This window comes from Sminthopsis crassicaudata, chromosome 3 (genome assembly GCF_048593235.1).
Source record: "Sminthopsis crassicaudata isolate SCR6 chromosome 3, ASM4859323v1, whole genome shotgun sequence".
Taxonomy (NCBI): domain Eukaryota; kingdom Metazoa; phylum Chordata; class Mammalia; order Dasyuromorphia; family Dasyuridae; genus Sminthopsis; species Sminthopsis crassicaudata.
This window is the reverse complement of record NC_133619.1, coordinates 226286519-226307297: the sequence shown is the minus strand read 5'-3', so window position 1 is coordinate 226307297 and position 20779 is coordinate 226286519. Positions and strand designations below refer to the sequence as shown.

Below are 20779 nucleotides of genomic sequence, written 5' to 3'. Positions count from 1 at the left end.
ATGCAACTTCTGACCATTCACCGTGTCTTCTGCAATATAGATCTAATTCCCTAATAGTAGAGAAAATAATACATCCGTTAACAGGTCAGGTCTCACTGTCCAGTTGATAAAGGGGCTACACCTTGTCGCAGAAGTGAATAAGACTTTTTAATTTGAAATCCTTGAGGCCTAATTTTTCCTGTTTCTCAAGAGATATCCCAGAGGTGAATCTTTAGGGATGGAAGAGAAGAGTTGACCCATTTTTACCACTACACAAGCCCGAAAATTTCCACTTTTATAGCGCAACCTGATCAGACGTCTCTGTCAGGTCCCACAAATATTTCCCTTTATAGAGGAAATATCTGTCCAAAAACAGAATCCATTTGCATCTAGCGTCCCAGATCAAACGATTCCCAGAGCTCTTTCAGCTCCCCACAGTTTAAAACCACTATTCTTCCCGGGATTTTGGTTTTAATCTGCCCACGCTTATAAAAGGGAGAATTTCCAGCTTACCTCAGTAAAATTACCTCGAAAGATTGGGCCACCAAATGATGAGTATTAAATGATGAGTAGTAAATTAGGAGTAAATTGTGGTTTAAATAGAGATGGACCTGTTCCTTTTCTCTCTCTCCTTCCTTCCCCAAAGTAACCAATGGCGGGTTCAGCAGCAAAGGAATTTGCTACTTAATGCTGTATGGAAACATAGTCTTTATTGATTAGAATGGAAACACCGGAGAGCCGGTGGGCAAAATGGCTGCATGGTACAAGGCCATTTGCAAAGAGTAGATTCCCCTTCTCTCTTTTATGCAGTGATGTAGGGAGGTTCCTGAGAGTGATGTAAATTAAGATAAGGACTCTCTTGTTATCTTTTGAGTAGAGACAGAAGTCTCTTCCCAAAAAGGAATTTCCTGATGCCATTTGGTCTATCTGAACAGATTAGAATGGGGGGCTGTAAAACCCTGGCCACCTCAGATAGCCCAAACTAGTTTGACCACATCTTGTATCAAAGGTCCAAGTCCCAAAGGAAGTTGGAGATCAAACAAAGAATACCAAAGGGGCTACTGCCCTCAACAATATCAGTGAAGAAGACCCAATTTTATGGGCCCCAAACTCAAATAAGGGGCAACTAGCAATCTATGATATATTAGTTTTATCAGCATTTATTTTGAGTCCTGTTTCCATCTCTCTAACAACCTTTTTTATTCTAAACTACACCCGGAATTTCACCTTTGACTGCCCATCTAAAAACTTTGCCCATAGAACATGATATCATCCACCACTCCCTCTTCCTCTGACTGACAAAGATATGACCCTTTTTATCAAGGGCAAGCTATCCCTCCAGTAGATCTCATCCTCTCCAGATTCTTCCAGAAGATTGTCCACATTCCCACTTCTAATTTGATTCAATCTCTCCTTATCTAGTGGCTGTTTCCCTGTTGCTGACAAATACTCCCACAGTTACTCCATCCATCCTTGCTATCAATCTATTCTCTTTTGTGATTAAATTCCTTGAGAATGTTATCTTCATTTGGTGCTTTCACTTTCACTCCTCTCACACAAAACTCTCTGCAATCTACCTTCCAAATTCATCATTTAACACAAAATGCGCAAGTCAATTACTAGTGATCTCTTAATTGCCAAACCTGTGGCCTTTTGTAGCCTTCATCCTTTTTGACATCTTCAATTTGCTCTGCTAGATGTTTATCCATATCCCACCCACTAAATCTAGGTATCCTCTCATGCTCTTTTTAGGTCTTCTCTCTTTTTTTTTTTCTTCTAAACTCTTTTAGTGCTCTCATAAGTTCCTCTGGGTTTAATTATTTCTACATGAGTGATTCCCAGATCTATATAGCCAGCTCCAGTCTGAGCTCCAATCCTATATTACCAGCTGCCTACTAGATATTCTAAATTGGATGTCCTATATGTATGTAATATATACTCAACATATCCAAAATAGAACTCAACTTCCTCTTCTCCTGAAAAAAGTAAAATAAAATAAAACCTGCCCCTCTTCTGAACTTTCCTATATACTGTCAAGGGCACTACTCAGTTCAAACCTTAATATCAACCCCTATTTCTCACTCTCCATTGCCAGACTTTATCATTTCTATCTTTACAACATCTTTCTCTTTCATTTCCTTCTACTCATACATCTGACTTCAGGCCCTCATCATCTCTCACCTGGACAATCACCAGAGCCTCCTAATTGATCTCCCTTTCTCAAGTACCACTCAATCTCTTCTTCACACCGTTGTCAAAGTGATTTTCCTAAAGTATGACCATCTCATCCTCTTAGTGGATAAACTCCAATGGTTCTTTACTAATTCTAAGATCTAAATTAAAACTCCTCTTCTGTATGGCTTTTAAATCCCTTCACAATCTGGACCTATGATTAATTGATCTATGATTGAACATTATTTCCTTTTGCTACCTAGCCTTAGTTACTGAATAGGTGTTGCCTCAGTCAAACAGATCTATTAAAGACCTTAGCTTAAAAAAGCCAAGGTTTCCCATTGCCTTCAGTCCTGAACCTCCAGTCATCCTGAAATATTTCTGACCACTGGAACCCAGATGGCTCTGGAAAGGAAAAAGACAAAGGTGACCTTACCCAATCCTCCCTCACTTAAACCCAATTGACTTGCATGTCAGGTCGTTCCCTCCCTGATGTCATTTGAGAAATTATTGAGTCCTATTTGAGTCCCAGATGTCTCTGAGAAAGAAGGACAGAAAACAACTTAGTCTGTTCCTTATGTGGGACACTCCATATCCCTTTTTCTATGAAATATACTCCCTTCTTACCTCCTTAGGATTCTGAACTTCCTTTGAGACTTTGCTCAAATTTCACCTTCTCAGTTAGCGTGGGGCACCTCTAGGTTAGCAAAATAATTTGCTTAATCAACCTCAAGCAATGATGAACTGAAAGCTACTCACAACCTCTCACTGCTAGAGTTTTATAAACTGATTATTTTACATTGCCCAGGAATGATGTTATAAATATCCAAATGGCGTTGGCAGAAAAAAGAATCAAAAAAAGCCTAAGACAGAGTATCTGTTCCCAGAGAATTTACAATATTATTGAGAGATAAGACACACTTATATCTCATGAAAAGTGCAATGATAAGTAGTATGTAATCCCCAATCATCAGTACTGACAAGTGGTAAAGGAGTTCAGAGGACGAAGAAAGGATGAAGCGCTAAGACTGAAACAGGATCTAATGCAATGGATAGGATTTGGAAGGACAAAGAAGAGGAAAGAACATTCCCAACAAGGTACTTAGCATGACCAAAGATTTAGAAATGGATATAAATTGGCCAAATTTGGGGAACTGATGGAAAATAAAGATAGGGAGTCTGAAAGCAGTATCATGAAGAACCTTGAATATTGGATTAGACATTTTGGTCTTTATTTGAGGGCCAGGAAGAAGTTTTTGAAAAAAAAAAATCTTGAATGCAGGAGTAATAAAGTACTGTACTGAGAGGCAGAAATTCTTTGACTTATGAGCTCCCAGACTAGGAAAGCTCTAGTCTTGTAAGTGTTGTTCTATCTGAAGTCAGAGAAGTGGACTAATTTGTCTATAGAGGTCACTTTCACTCCTATACATTTATGAAAGGAAAAAAAAGGAGTTATTAAGTATCCAAGAAGATGTTAGATTTCCTAAATTATATCCTTTGCTACCAAGTCCACACCTGTCTACTTTCTTCTTTCTGTTTGAAACTCTTGGACTGATCTTCCTCTCTCTCCTTCTTTCGATCTAAAGACTCTCCAAGTGCTTCCCTAGAATGGAAAAAAATAGAGAAATAAAATCATTGTTCTTCAATAATGAGGAACTATTTCAAAAGAGAATCAAAATTCTATGACCTTTAACAGATGCAAGGAAATGTACTTGCCTTCTAAATTTAGGATAAAATGGAATCATCTCACATGCTGGTCTCTTCCACTTCCATTGAAAAAGAACCAGGTTCAAATCCCACCCCCTGCCCTGACACTTACTGTTTGACTAGTGAACAAGTCATCAAGACTCTCCATTTCTTCAACTGTAAAATGGTGACAATAATACATTTAATATCAACTTTATAGGGTTGTTGTGGCCCTGGAGTATAAGGTATGGAAAGTATTTGCTAAACTTTAAAGTAATATGTAAATATTAGTCACTACTGTCATTATATAGCATTAAAGACTATAGCAAATAAACAAAAAAGTATCCCAGGAATGGTAATTCTGGCAATGAAATTCCGGAATACCTCCTCCCCCAAAAAAAATCACCAAAAAAGTGAATAATAGAGGAAATAATATGGTGAAAAGACAATCTTGAGTCAGTCTACTGCATTGTTGATGATGATGATGATGATGATGATGATGATGATGATGATGATAAGTTATAAAGTTATAAAGTGCTTTAAGATAAAAGCATTTTATATATGTTCTCATTTGGTCCTTGAAGTAAGCACTCTCATTATCCCCATTTTACATTAAGGCAAACTAAGGCTCAGAGAAATTAAGTGATTTGCTCAGGGGTACACAATCAGTATCTGAACTCAAGTCTTCCTGACTCCATGTTCTCACTTCACAAACACAGATTTAAATTCTTTAAGTACAAAGTATTGCTGAATCTTAGAATTGGGGATGGGGGAAGGAACCTCAGAGGTCTCCTAGTTCAATCTATACCCTATTAATAAATCCCCTAGATGATCACTGACAAGTAACACTACAAACTCTTTGTTAAGGATCTCTTATGGGGAAAGTGGGATAGGGGAAGTACCTCTGGAGGTAGCTCATTCCACTTTACTTTCATGGAATTTTCTTATCTTTACAATTTTTTCTATACTTAGTCCCTTAAGCATGGCTACACTGGCCTACTTGCTATTCTTCCATTTTGATGCTCCATTTTCCAATTCTCTTCCTTTGAATTAACTGTCCCTTATAAATAATAATATAGATAGATTGATAACAGATGGATAAGACAAAGAGAGAGACAAGAGAGAGAGAGAGAGAGAGAGACAGAGACAGAGACAGAGACAGACAGAAAGAGAGAGAGAGACAGAGAGAGAGAGACAGAGAGAGACAGAAAGAGAGAGAGAGACAGAGACAGAGACAGAGACGGAGAGACAGAGAGACAGAGAGAGAGAGACAGAGACAGAGAGACAGAGAGAGAGACAGAGAGAGAGAGAGACAGAGAGACAGAGAGAGGGAGATGATAGATAGCATTATTTGGATATTGAACATTTCAAACTGGATGTCCCAAAAGCATCTAAATGCAACATGTCCAGAATGGAACTCACTCTTCTCCCCAAACCCATCTCTTTTCCAAATTTTCTTATTACTGTCAAAGGCACCAACATCCCCTCAGTCATTCAGGTTTACAACCATAGTGTTCTCAACCTGTTACTCTCCCACATACCCAAATTATTGCCAAATCTTGCCAAAGCTACCTCTACCACAAATCTCATATTCACCCCAGACTCTATGAGTGTACATAGCCATAGCCACCACCCTGGTTCTGGACCTCTTCACTTTTCATCTGGATTATGATTACATTCTCCTAATTGGTCTCCCTGCCTCAGGTTTTTGCCCACTCCAATATATTTTCCATACGTCTGTCAGAGTGAATTTCCTAGCCTACAATGCCAGAGATTGATAAGGAAGGATTTCTTTGGTAAAATTCTCTCCTTCGATGAAATGAGACTTCATTTTGCTCCTGAGTTGAAAAGTCTATTTACTTTTATGTATCCTATTATCTAATCTGTATAATTTTCCCCAATTTGTTTTATTGCTTGAGTAAAAATCTGTTTACTCACTGTTCATGATTGTCTTTTGTGTAACAAATGTTTGGAGGAAGAGAGCTCAGCTGGCCAAGAGTGAGCTGCCTTTTTATCCTGAACCTCTAAAGCATCATCACAATCCTATATTGCAACTAACTAACTGGTGTTTAGTAGATACAGATTTAGTCCAGTGAGCATCTTCTCCTACTCAACTCAAAAATGCCCTTGGATATTCATCATGACATAGTAAAAACAGATCTGGACTTGGAATCCAAAAACTGGGTTTGAAGGCTGCCTGTATTACTACTGATAGGCAATGTGGCTTGGAACAAATAAGGTAAATCTCTTAATTTCCTCAATGGGAATCCATTGTTACACTTAGTAGTACAAACAACAGAATACTCAGGAGTAAATGGGCTCTTTTCCTCACAACCAAAATGAATGAGCCATCTTCCAGGATTGTTGGGAAAGCCATATTAGAACAGTATAAAAATAAAAACCAAATTGCTTGCCTTCTGAAGGTAGAGGAATGGTGGAAGTAAGGGAAAGAATTTGGAACTCAAAATTAAAAAACAAAAACTGTTTAAAAAATTTATATGTAATTGATATTTAACAAAATAAATAAAAATAATAATTAAAAAAAAGAACAGGCTATACAATGACTATAACAATATAAATGAAAGAATCTATAAAAGAGCTGAAATCTGAGTAGAAAAATCAATGCAAGTCCTAGAGAATGAAATATATCCTTCTTTTGTAGTTAGGTGACACAATGGATAGAGTGATTATCCTGGATTCAAGATTCACCTTCTTAAATTCAAATCTGTTCTCAAGCACTTATTAGTTGTGTGATCCTGGGCAAATTATTTAATCTGTTTGCCTTAGTTTCCTTATCTGTAAATATGACAGATTAACTGGAAAAATTAATCAGTTTGATGATTCCACAAAAGTAGTGATTTTAAGTTCTGATATAAGAACTACAGATTGTAAATTCATTTGCTTAATCATAGGAAGCTAACAAGAGGAACTTCATCCGTGTATTTGCCTTGTAATGATGACCATATGGAAATCCCACCCCAAGCTATTTTGCTTGTTATCCCTCTATTACCCTACATGGGGAAATGACCATGTGCAATTGACCAACAAAAGGTTGTTTGCTGGTCTATAGCCTCTGTACCAGTCCATCAGCCCATGTAGGTTTTTTGCTTATTAGCTCGATAGCACCTCCTGAAATAGGTCTAAGAGGGTCTATTCACTGACTTGTTTGTCAACCATGGGCAACGTCTATCAACCAGTGAAATTCTGTGTTTTTAGTTTGCTTCTCCTGTATTGTTTATTATTATACCACTTATAAATGCTCTTAAGAACTATAAAATTAAGACCCTGGAGAAAGGAGGCAACTCAGATCACATGGAAGATCTGAGGTTCCATTCATTGAAGGGATCGAGTTCCTTTAATAAATGGTTAATGGCACAGAGCTCTATCTCAGTGGTTTTTCTTATAGATTCGACAATTTTGGACCCCACAAAAAATGAACTGATGAAGGAAATAGCAAACTATTCCAGTATCTTTGGCAAAAAAATTCCAAATGGAATTGCAAAGAGTAGGACACAACTGAACAACATCATTCTGGATTTCAAGACTAGTTCTTTATCCACTATGTCATGCTGATTCTACTAAATAAAGATTGGTCATAAAACCCTTTCATTTACTCTTCATCTTGAGAAGATGAAGGAGCTAATTTAGATCTTTGGTCTTCATAGATGTTAAAACCCAATACAAAAGTCACTTTCTCTATGAATCCTTCTTTGAGCTCCCAGTAGATAATGTATCTTCTCCCTTGGGCATAACATTTTGTTTTGCAACTATCTGATTCCTTATTGGCTAATACTATATTATAGTTATCTATATTGTCTTATTCTGTACATGAACTGTGAAAGACCCTTTGTCTTTATTTCCCATATAGAAAAATTCTTTGTCCATTATAATTCCTTAATAAGTATTTACCAAATGAAAGCCTTTATCAACCACTTTAATCCACAGTGATTTCTCCTCCTTTTTCTTAAAACTGAATTTAACTTTTACTTCCCTCCAAATATCATGAAAGAGAAGGTCATGTCACAGAACATTTTTTCTCTTGAAGCTGTAAAGAACCACAGAGGATTATCACAAAATGATATGGGATGTTTTGGGAGGAACTGGACACTTCTTCACTGAAGGTCTTCAAGAAGAGATTGCAATATTAGATATTTTTATAGATATCTTTCTTCTTCAGTTATAGGTTGGAATGGGGTCAACTAATTCAACCATAAAATCAAACAGAAATCTTCAATACAACAAGCAAACACCTGGTCACCCAGTCTTCCCTGAAAGGACACCAGGAGCTGAAATTTTTTATTTTTTAAATTTCACTATTATTAGACCACTTATAAATGCTCTTATGCACTATTTCACTATTTCACTCTTAGTTTTAGATTCATAATAAGGAAAACTATCTGACTCTGACTCTTCCATTAATTTCTCTTACATCTGCTTTGTATCGATGCTTAAAGAGAAGGAAAGAAGTCTATTCTTTTTTTGACATGACAGACCAAACCTTCAAACCAGGGGTTCTCAAACTATAGCCTGCCGGACAGATGTGGCCAGCTGAGGACGATTATGTGACCCTCCAGATTATGGCAAATGGGCTGAGGGGCGGAGACAGAGTGTGAGGTTTTTTGTTTTTTTTTACTATAGTTCAGCCCTCCAACAGTCCTGAGGGACAGTGAAGATGCCCCTTATTTAAAAAGTTTGAGGACCACTGCTTCAAACATTTGAAGATAGCTATTTTAAGTTCTTCCCACCCCCTCCAAAGTCAGCCTTGCTCCTCTAGGCTTAAGCCTCCTTGGTTGCTTCATTATCTCTAGGATATCTTTATCTAGGTTGTTCTTCTCTAGATTCTCTCCAGCTTATCAATTTCTTCCTTAAATTGTCTCCTTAAGATAAATATCATACCTCAAATGGTCATGGCAGAGTGCCAAAGGGATTATCATAGCCTAAGGAGTGGACACCAATAACTCTCCTAAAGCAACCAAAGAGTGGAATTCACTTTTCCAGCTACTCTGATAGAAAGTCATATTGAGCTTGCCCTCTACTGAGCCCATCTAATAGGAGTTAAAAAGTCATACAATAATAGCCAATGATTGTTTTATTTCCAAAGAGTCTTAAATATATTCTCTTATCTGATTCTCATAGTCACAATGTGAGATAGGGTTGATTATTATCTCCATTTTACAGATGAGAGGTACTTGAAATTGAGAGGATCACATAATTAAGAGTATGAGATAGGATTTAAACTTGGATTTTTTTTGCCACCAATCCAACGTGCTATTGACTATACTAAATAGCTGTCTCATAACTAACCTTTCTTGAATTCTCTAACACACTGACAAAAGAAGCAATGAGATCATAACCAGGGCAGCAAATCCACTGTCAGTAATATGTCTAGGAGGCAAAGGTGAAAATTTTAGGCACAATTTTAGACCATCACCCTGATACATCAACACTCCTGAGAGAAAGTTCTATTATGAGGTAAAGTTCTACCCTAGATAGATTATATTTTCTCAGTATTGTTCCAAGCAGAAACAAGAGAAGCATAAACCTGCCAGCTTTATTAAAAACAAAAATAAAACAAACAAAAAAACCACCAGAGTCCGGTTGCATCTTTGCTGACGCAAGGAACAATTTCTGAGCATTTGATTTTTAATTTTCTCCAAATTTGGAAGAAAACTGTAGGGTTTTTTTTTTTTCAACTTTCTTATTGACTGGTTAAAGCAGTTAGTACAAAAGCCTTTGAATCTGTTCGTTAATCATTAAGTGCCAAATGTGTACAGTGGACTGGAATGTGCTTTGAAGGGAAAATAACAATGAATAAGTTTTTATAATACAATTCACAAAAATAACCCATATATATACACATAGATAATGAAAACTAGAATATATGCAGAATAATAAAATGCATGAGATTAGATAACCAAAAAAAAAAAAAAAAAAAAGGACTGAAAAAACGGTAGGAGCATCAAATAAGGCTTGATGAATGTGAGGAATATTACCCTCTGGGCACATTTTGAAATGGGGTGAGGGGAGAAGGGGACAGGCATTTCAGGGCCAGAGATGCTTTCATATACTGAAATAGAAATTAAGAACAAGTCCTTTTACTTAATGAGAGCCATGGCACCTGCTAGAAAGTAGCAACCACCGGGGATTTAGAAAGTCTGCCTAGTTCCCCTGTTAATTTTCCTTTCCCTCTCTTAGGTGTGTATTGCAGCACTGGACCTGGATAGCAGGAGGGCTCAGTTCAAATCCCGCCTTTGACACAATCCACCTGCCACAATCTGGGCAAACCACTTAACCTCTCAGAATCCCCCAAAGCAACTCTCTATATAACTTTAGATCAGAGATTGCTCTGTACTGCGACTATACCTGAAGATGAAATATTTTTCTGCATTGGGAGGACATTCAGCACTGTTGTGTAACTCTCTAAAGCGATGGATTTACAGAAGCAGCCCCATGCTTTTGTCTTCCGACCCGCTCTCACCCAAGACCTCCTTTTTGCCCCAAGATACCCCATCTATGCCTGCCAATTCCCACTGCTTCCTTACCGCCTCCGTGCTTCCTCGCGAGCCGCGATGCGGAGGCGCCGAGCCTGGATCCGCTCCTGAGGGTCATCCGAATTCACGGACGGCTCCTTAACAGGAGGGACTAAACTCTCTTCCTCTTCCAAAAGCAAGCTCATGGTTACCGCTCCTAATCTCTGGCCTCCTCAGGTTTCTGCTCTCCAGTCCCCGTTGCTAGGAAGGTAACTAGGAACGCGTAACCAGGGCGATAGGTCTGGCTGCGCGCGCAACTCCTAGCTCCGCTCCACCTCCTTGTACTTCCTCAATACTCGAGTACCTGGGCAGCCTTTCTGTGTACACTGTGTATCAGCCCATATTCTAGTACGATTCTCTGCAGGGCTCTGTCACATTATTATCATCATCATTATTAATAACATTAACATCCCAGATCTATCATTTCATCCTTGTGCAACTCGAGTTAGGTCAATTTCCTCCAGTGTTGGAACTCAGCAACTTATCAGCGTCTGAGGATAGGTGGCTTATCACAATCAGAGGCAAGACGCGGATCTTTCCTGATTCTAGAACCGGCCCTCTCACCATGCAACACTTCCTCTGTCTAGTAACCACATTTCTACAGAGTTCGGAGATTTGAAAAGCAATGAGTCATAGGAATGAATGCCCATTCACTAGGTGCCCAACACTGTGCTATGCACTGATGATATAAATACAAAAATGCTGCCCTCAAGCAGCTTACATTTCATAACAGTGCCAAACATTTAATAAACTAATCAGGGAGGCAACACTCTCAGAGGAGTGGTTCCCAGAGAGGAGTTTTGATCTGGGAAATCATAGGAATCAAGAATAGAGTCATAGGATAATTTAGGTATCTACCAAGATAAGACAGATTGCAAGATTATCTCAGTAGGAAAGCTAGATAAAATGCGTTAGGTGAATATTCGCTCACTCGCTAATCTAGGCAGCCCAGCCACAGGGTGGAATTTCAGGTTGTGACTAGACTATGAACACCAAGTTACTGTGTCCAAGATAGGACTGGCAAGTTCAGTACCCAGTTATCTGGTGACCCTTACTCTCCTAGCAAATCACTAGACTGCAGAGTCCTTATAAGGAAGTAGGAAGTTTAGTATTTAATTGGCAAAGATCCTGGAGAATTATGCCATTTCCTTCTCTAGATGAGGAACTGAGGCAAACAGGACTAAGTGATTTATTTGCTCAGGGTCACATAGCTAGTGCTTCTCTGAAGGGCAACTAGGTAGTGCAGTGGATAGAACATTGGGCTTGGAATCAGGGAGCATCATTTCAGAGTTCAAATCTGGACTGAAACATTTCAGTATATTCCAGGCATAACTGATGTGTAACCAATATGTCTGAGGAATGTCAGGTGTTCATGAATAGAAAAATAGATTGGACCTACTTTTATGGGGTTTAAATGCTAAGTGGAGGAATTTACTTGATGTTTCTTGCATTAGACTGTGAGATCCTAGAGAATAGAGACTTGTCTTTTGTCTACTTTTTTATCTCCAGAGCTTAGTACAGTGCTTGCCATGCTTGGTGCTTAGTAAAGTGAAATGGGCTGCCTTACAAGATAGTGAGGACACTCTTACTTGAAGTCCACAGGAAGGGAGAGTCTAAGATCATTTGTCAGATCCGTTGCAAAAAAGGATTCTTACAGGCTAGGCTAAATGTTCTCTAGGATTCCTTCCAATTCTGAGATCCTGGGAATTAATAAATCAAACTGCTTAACATTTAACACCCAACTTATGAACAACCTAGAATAAAGTTGGTTCTTGATGGCCCACTCATTGCTAGAAGCTCTGTAATTAGTAACTGGGCAAAGCCTGCCATTTTTACCCAGTGTCTTGAATCCTTTCATGATCTTGTTCTATCACTAAATATTTACTAAGCACCAAGCACTGTACTAAGCTCTGGAGATACAAAAATAGACAAAAGACAAGTCTCTATTCTCTAGGATCTCACAGTCTAATGGAAGAAACATCAATGACTATGTATAAATACACTACATACAGGAGAATGAGCATATGAAATATGCTAAGAAGGTAAAATTGACAGGCTTTGGTAACAGATTGAATAAAAGGAGTAGAATAACACCTAGGTTTCAAGCCTGGGTGACTGGGAAGATGGTGGTACTCTCAACTGTAATAGGAAAGTTAGAAAGAGAGGATTAATTAGGAAGGGATCTTTCTTTATAAAGATCATGAATTCAGTTTTGGACATGTCAAGTTTAAGATGTTTGCATAACATCCAATTTGAGACCTCTTATGTCAGGAAATTGTTAACACTAGCCCTCAATGTTGGAACTCCTCACATCTTCCAAGACCTGATCACAGGTGTCCTGAAACAACTGGGAAACAATGGGGAAATATGTTGGCATCCCAAGATGAATTCTGAACACAATTCACCTGAGTAGAGTTGAAAATACTGGTTAGTTTTTGTAGTACTACAGTTCACCCAAATGATGGATTATTATTATTATTATTATTTTTTTGCTAAGGCGATTGGGGTTAAGTAACTTGCCCAGAGTCACAGCTAACAAGTGTTAAGTGTCTGAGGTTAGATTTGAACGCAGGTCCTCTGGACTTCAAGGCTGGTGCTCTATTCACTGCACTACATACCTGCCCCTATAATTTTTTTTTTAAACTTTAGGAAAAATTTATCAAGCACCACTATGCTTATAATGTGTACTATGTACTACTGGCTACTGTATTATGTACATTACAAATATTTCATTTGTTCCTCACAATTTGGGGAGATAGGTGATATTATTCCCATTTTATAATAGAGAAACTAAGATAGGCAGAAGTTAGATGATTTATCCATTCAATATATGGATAGTCAATGTGTGAAGTGGGATTTAAATCTACATCTTTCTGACACACTAGGTCCAATGCTCTATTCACTGTGCCACCTCAGAAGCATGATATAAGAACCTATGTATCTTCATTTAAAACACTTTCTAAGGAAAAATACTTTTCAAATCCTAAATAGTGGATTTCTTTTGTAAAATAAGCTTTTTTTTTTAACAACACATATGGTATCAGTAGAACCAATGATGAGATCTGAAAGTTCTATAAAGCACACTAATTAGCTCTATCTTTTCTATAAAGCTACAAGATAATGAACATTTATTCTAGATCTGGTAATACTTGTTCTGATGTATAAAAAGTGAGTTTTTAGTCTTGTTCTTCTCCAAACTTTTCTTCCCCCCACCAAAAAAAACAAACAAACAAAAAAACAAAACAGTCTGGGAACAATTAAAAATTCAAAAATTTATTCTTTACTTCTTTTTACAATAAATATTTGCCAGCAATAGCACTCAATAGTTCTGAATTAAAACCTGTCAAAATGTAAGTTCCCAACATGGCAGCAAAAATTAACATGAATCCTGATGCAATGGAGGGGATTTTATAATCTAGTGACAGAGTATGGATACAATCAATTCCTGATTTTCTGAGCTAAGTTCAGTGATAAGAGAAAATCCAGAAATCATTTTATGTTTGGCTTTAGAATATATTTTCAAATATAGGTATGTCAACCATTTAAAAAATTTACAACATTCCAAACGATATAATTAGTCACACTGAGAAGCTCTGTCTCAGAAAGAGCTATGTCCATCCTTTCTCTAACCAATTCTCTCCTATTCCTTAAGTTATACCAAGAATGGATAATCAACATTCTGATACAGGTCCAAGCGTTGCCTTGACAAAGTAACTTTCTATCTTAGTTAGCTGTCATACCCATACATATAAAATAAGACAGGGAATCCTAACTTATTTAAAAAAGGCAACTGAGAAAAACTGAATTGAAGGTGACAGAGACTATGGCACACATAAGTTTTCTTAATGTTACAAGCAGGTTATGAACAAGAAGAGAGAAATTCTAAGACAGGTTGAAGCAATTACTAACAATCAAGAGTTGACTATGTGTGCATACATATATACACCACATATATAGTGTGTATATATAAAAAACTGCATATACATATATTTAATTGTTAAATATACACATCACATAAAACTAGATTTTTTTAATACTACAATATTTATTCAGGATAAAGTAGTCTTGACCATGTCCAATTATATAACATGCCCTAAAAACAAAAACAAAAACAAAAACAAAAACAAAAACCTTTTATTTTAGAGGGAGAAAACATGTTTTGGAATTTCATTTCCAACTCTTAATAAATTCCAGTTATTTTAAACCTAATGATTCTTCACAGTATGTATTTTTCCAGGCATAGTAATTTTTCTTTAAAATGACAAAGATTTATGAAATAGGCCAACTGCACAAAGTCCCTAGTACCTGAAATAGTTACAAAAAGATTAATCTATTTGATCCTCACTCTAGCCCATTTTTGTTTTCATAGCACAAAACCTCAATAAACATCCATCCAGTAGTCCTTACATAGATGCATAATGCACTTGTTCATTATTCCTACAAACTGAAGGAAAATTTATTTCTTGGCAATTATTCAGGTCTTTGGCTAAATAAGTGAATACAAGAACTTTAAAATTCAGGTTTGAAACTCAAGATCTACCACCAAATCCCAAATTCTTGGCACATTTCCAAATTAACAAGGTCATTGTCCCATCAAATGTCACCTTTGAAGGGCATGTTACCCCCCCTAAAAATATTTTAAATAAGCATAAAATATCAGTGTATTAGATTAAATTATTAAAAATAACAGATTATGATACTGATTGAATAGAGCAGATGAAATAGATTTATAAGATTAATTTTCACAATTAAATACTCTTTTCTAAAAACCTAATTGATAGTATAAAGTACCAACTAAATTTGTTGTCAGTCAAGCATTATTTATTTTAAATTGTTTGGCAAGAAGTTGAGAAACCATGATCATGGGCATTTAAGGTCTAAAGCAAAGTTATTTTTTTTTCCCTTAAATGATAACTAAAATTTGATATAATGTCCCCACCCAGATTAGCTACAATGGTTCAAAAACTAAAACCCAGGTACACATGGCATCTTTGTCTACTAGTCAAGACTGCTGAAATGTCTTTAACAATGACTAATTTTAACTTAGCGTTTTGTAACTATATGCTGGTTAAATCTATCTCTGAAAAATAAATCTGGTTCATCATGTTGGAGAGCTGTAACCAGAACTGAATCTTTAACTAGTGTTCAATTTGACTTTAATGTGACCCTATTTTATCTCCCTTATTAATTTGCAGGCTAGCCAAAGTCAAATACTAAAGCAGGGGTCCTCAAACTACGGTGTGCGGGCCAGAAGCGGCCCGCTGAGGACGTTTATGCGGCTTGCCTATGGCAAAATCAGACCCGAAGTGACGTTTGATCTAAACTTGCATAAGCAACGCACACTTCTGGCACTGGGCTAAGCGGCAGACACAGAGTGAGGCCCTCCAACAGTCTGAGGGACAGTGAACTGGCCCCCTATTTAAAAAGTTTGAGGACCACTGTACTAAAGAGTAAGGAGAAATCACACAGGTTATATCATTTAAAAAGAAAAATCAGATAATTTAGTTAAACTTTCTAAAAATTAGGAAATTACTCAATTTGATTGTGACACAGATTGATAAATACTTTTTATTTCTAAAAGGGTCTGTTTTGAGTGCATATGTCAAAATGTTTCAATTGCAGCATCCAGATCAAAATTCATCTTGTAGGTCCATTTACAGGATGCTTTGATAAAAGATAAACTGCAATACATGATGGAACTAAGCTACTTACTCAAATTTAGAAATTTCTCACATAATGATACTGATAACAATAATAGCTGGTTTTTATATAATGTTTTAAGGTATGCAGAGCATTTGACATGTCAATGCATTTGATCCTCGCAACAACCCTGTGAGGTAGGTGCTATTATTATCCCCATTTTACAGATGAGGAAACTGAGACTCAGAGCTAAAGAGACTTACCCAAGATCATATAGCTAAGTCAGCACCTGAAGCAGGATTTGAACTTGGGTCTTCCTGGCTCCACAACCAGGACTTTATTCACTACACTACATAGCTTCCCCTTACAATGATAGAGCCTAGAACCAAAATCGAGTTAAAAGTTGGTTTAAAGTCCTGTCTTAGAGGGATTCAAGAATTCCACATAAATTGTTTGTTGTCCGTGTAACCAAATTCCATATAAATTGTTCGTTGTCCGTGTAACCAGAGTCCTGACAAATTCAAGACTACCAGGCTTCCTCCAATTCCTCTGTAACCAGCATGTCAGTCACTATGAAGGACTAAAAATGATCCTGCTCTCACCAACTGGTCAAAGAAATGGCAATTCAGAGTGGCAAAGCAATACTGTAAGTAGAATGCTCAATTTTCCTAGGTGTTGTTTCAATAAGAAGCATAAATGAGCTAACAGAAAAAGTAACAACAAAGCTTCTGGTTAAAATACTTATTTGGGTCTTTGGCTTCACAAAACCTAAGCTGCTTCTCTGATTTTACTCAAAATATATTAACTCTATGTCTGAAAGCAAGAGATGGGGGTCCCTGATACTATGATTAAGGAAAAGTATTCTTTTAGAACCAGTTATTTTCAGATGTGGATGGCAATGGATTAGTACTACCTCCTCTTAAGTTTCTAAGAAGGTAGTATGACTATAATTTCTTCTTTTCACCTCATTAAATGAAAATACAGGGTTCTCTATATATGGTGGAAATTCAAATGTTGACAGCTAACAAAGAAAATTCTGATAATTTATTGAAACTCTGGAAAATATGGTTCACAGAAAAATTATTTAAACCAAACACAAGAATGCATATAAAGGTATAAAATTAAAAAGAAAATTAGGATCTACTCTCAATGAGATCCACAACCATTTAAAAGAGATCAACCCACCAATCTAGATAGGAAAAACCAAGCCAGTTAAACTATTTTGCCCAGATTATGGCATGCAGTTGGACAGTTAACTGATTGAGTTTGTCCTCAGAAAGTTTCTCTTGGAAGAAATAATGCAATGGGCCTAGAGTTGAATAGAAAGAAAACAGAATGGATTATTATCTGGTAAATTTTGCAGCATTTTAATTTATCCCAAATTTTTCAACTTCATTATTCTCTCTGTGATACCCTATGTCTACAAATTATGGAACACTATAATTTCAAAAGTATCAAAATTGCAGGTAATTCAAATGGAAAGCTACATAGTGGGTTTAAGTAAGCTATTGCACAAAATAATTTTATGCCAAAGAAAATTTTTTTTATTTGGAAACCTTCTATTCAACTATCCTTAAGACATTAATATTTTGTAATACATCAGTGCTAGTTATCTACTTCACTTAATAAAACCCTGAAAATTTAACATATAAAGAGACAAAAAAGCAGTATTACAAATTTTTTACCACTCTATTATATTAAAGGGATATTAAATAAAAAGTTGAACTAGGGTAAAATACTGAGTAAAACAAATATGGAATCAAAGTAATCTAACTTTTTTCTCATTTTTCCATCAAACCCCCTTTGATATATTAAAATTTCCTCGTCTGCTTCTTCTATAACATTGTTTTTCACAAATCCAATAAGAAACCTGTTCTACAGAGAACACAAGTCTGAGGAGAAATTTCCAACAGATCACCATGACCTTACTTGGCAGAAACAAATATAAATTGTCTCACTCAATATTTCTGGTTATGCTAAGGCACTCCACTCTGAAGCGTCCAAAAATCATGAGAAAATATACCACTGGTTCTATAAAAGGCAGATCAGTTTAAAATTTAGAGAAAATAAGTCTGAATTTATCTGTTATCATGCATAACCCAAAAATGTCTCTTACACATCAGAAGTGTTCAGATGTTTGATCTAAAATATGAATACAAGATTCTATTTGTAAATACAATCTGTCTCAGTTGTCTTAATAAAAATGGCATTTGAGATGCAGTTTTTATGAAAGGGAATGTCTGACTCAAGCAAAGAAAAGGAGTCATGGTACTAGGGACCTGCAAATTCACTCTATTCTCTAAAAGTTAATTACTCCAGTCTCTTTCATCTTGTAACTTCTCTTTTTCATCTTACAAATTTCAATAAAACCATTTGTAAAATAATTTCTTTACCACTATAGGAGAAAACATTAAAGCAAATGCACAAAATAATTTTCACACTTGATACAAGAGAAATGTATATAATACAATGGAACTAAAACATCACAAACATTCCATGACCCTTAAATAAAAAAGAAAAGGAATTTAACTGCTAATCTGTACAATGTATTCCTAATAATAAAAGGAGGCTTCTGGCCCAAATTATCACATTAAAAAAAAAAAATACACACCAGCTCTGCTTCTTATAGTAAATGTATTATTTTCAAGTAATATTTCCCCCAACAATGATGATATAAGGAAGCTAACAAAATTAAATTTTCTATTTCCACTTTCTTTGTATCAAGTCAAAAAAATGACTAAAGTCATAAATTCAGAATGGTATCCCTTCCTTCCCTGCCCATATAAATTTACACCATATCCAGCACAACTTAACAGATAACATAGAACAAAATAAAACAAAAAAGTTAGAAGTTACATTCACTTAATTGGCACGTCTTCTAATTCCCATGATAGCTTTTTAAAAAACAGACTCAGTAGCAACATTTTCCTGCATCAAATTTTCTATTTGTGATGTAGATTTACTTCCTTTGACTCAGAGGAAGTCACAGAATACACAATACATAAATCCTACAAACACATTTTTTAAAATGTAAAGGAGCCATCGGTTGGCTAATAGACTTCACATTTCTAATAACCTGTGTGACAATGATTAGAATTTACAAATTTAAAAAATTAAATATTACACAATTATTTTTCAAAGTAGCAGATTTTTAAACCTCAAAAGGAAGACACTGCAACTAAGTTTATGGTCAAACATTCATTGATAAATAATGGTTTCTCAAGTTTAAATACATATAAACATGGTTGTGCTTATTCTCTCCAAGTGCAGCCTGTCCATAAAAAGGGTTTAAGACACACTCTTCATTCAAGCACAAATTGCATTCAGTAGAAAAATCAAAGAAAATCAGCATGTAATTCTCACCACCACCAAACTAAAATGATAAAATTAAAGATTAAAAAAAAGTAAAAAATAATCACACCTGTGAAAAAGATGTGACCTATGAAACAATTATGATAAAGGTGGATTTTTTTTATTTTCAAAAGTAAACTTTATAAGTTACCGCAAGCTATTGTAAGGATAATATATGCTCAATAAGGCAATTGTATCATGTTTTTCCCAAGCTGGGGAAGTAGGGAAAAAACTGCATTTACTCTATTGTCTCCCAGGTTTTTCCCAATCCCATCTCTGTTGTCTTCCCCCACCCCCCAAAAAAGGAAAAAAAAAAATTCAAGAATGACCTAGAATTTATATGACAGGTCTCAAAAGAATAATCACATCCTAAAATTGATATATTATCCAATCCCAAAGTGACTTTCTATTAAAAGGTATTTTATCTATATTCCTCACAAAAAGTAATTGTACCAGTAGACTAAAAATGTCAAATGTAGTGGTTGACAAGATTTCATCCTGTAAAATTATTTGTAATTGGAAGGGGATAATTCAAAAGTCATACTAACAAATTATAACTAAAATCACATTCACTTCTAAGCCCCCATTGAATAATTTAATATAAAACAAAAACAGTGAAACCATTTGTCAAGATCTATTCCAGAACAAAGAGTGCTAGGATATCAGGCGATCAAATTCATGTCAGATCTCTCAGCATATGAAGACAAAGGCATTTCCATGGAAAAGAGAAGCCAGTATTTGGCAGTTATAAAAGTGACTTCTGGTTAGATTCTGCTGTGGTAATTTGGCATCTCCTGCTGAAGGTGAATTGCTTTTGTGGCTTATCTCTCCCTGGATAGTTAGAAACAGGATATTGATAGTTTCCACAGATAGGTAAGACCTATTAACAAATCACCCAATATGAAAACACATTGTGTTCTTGTGAATATGGTCAGTGTTCCTAAACCAGCTTCTCTATTTTAAAAATAAAACCAAGACAAAAACATAACCTGTATAAACCGAAAAAGCATGGAGTTATGAAGTTGAAATCACTAGGAACATTATGCTGGTCTAATGTACACTGTTTAACCAAAGAGGTCACCTGGTTCTTCCCTCCCCCACAAAATACATCTATAATGAGATAGACAGGAATTATAGGAGTCCAGATTATATATGCTTCATCCCTGTCATCCGCGTACCACATACATTTAGTCCCCGTTTCTGTCAAGTAGATAAGTTTAGTTCTATGGTGATGGTTGGAGTATGTACAAGCGTCTTATTTACAGTACTTCTGTAGACTGTAAGCCAATTTTCTCTTCTTCCACTTCTAGTCAATCTGAGCTTGGTTTTCTTAATGAAAAAGGTAGAATCTTGAAGTGATTGCTCAACTGATTAACCTGTGAACAAAAACATCATGATATAAGGCAGTGACAACTAAATAC

General features: G+C 36.1%; 2 protein-coding genes across 5 annotated transcripts in view; both read right to left on the bottom strand.

Moving 5' to 3' along the window:
- The window catches only part of DRC1 (dynein regulatory complex subunit 1), a 63826-nt gene extending 52979 nt beyond the window's left edge, over positions 1–10847 (bottom strand). For 2 of the 4 annotated variants that reach the window (XR_012487949.1, XM_074300109.1), the window contains exons 1-2: positions 10380–10847; positions 3667–3754 (exon numbers count right to left, since the gene is read on the bottom strand). Coding sequence is in view for 2 of the 4 variants with exons in the window: in XM_074300109.1 (XP_074156210.1) it covers positions 3667–3754; positions 10380–10513 (222 nt within the window). In the remaining 2 variants the exon portion in view is untranslated. The remainder of the gene's footprint in view (positions 1–3666; positions 3755–10379) is intronic. The other 2 variants (XR_012487950.1, XM_074300110.1) reach the window with 1 other exon arrangement.
- Positions 10848–18454: 7607 nt separating this feature from the next.
- SELENOI (selenoprotein I) overlaps positions 18455–20779 on the bottom strand; it is a 45454-nt gene continuing 43129 nt past the window's right edge. Inside the window, exon 10 of the mRNA XM_074300107.1 lies at positions 18455–20734. Coding sequence (XP_074156208.1) covers positions 20669–20734 — 66 coding nt within the window. The 3' untranslated portion in view covers positions 18455–20668. The remainder of the gene's footprint in view (positions 20735–20779) is intronic.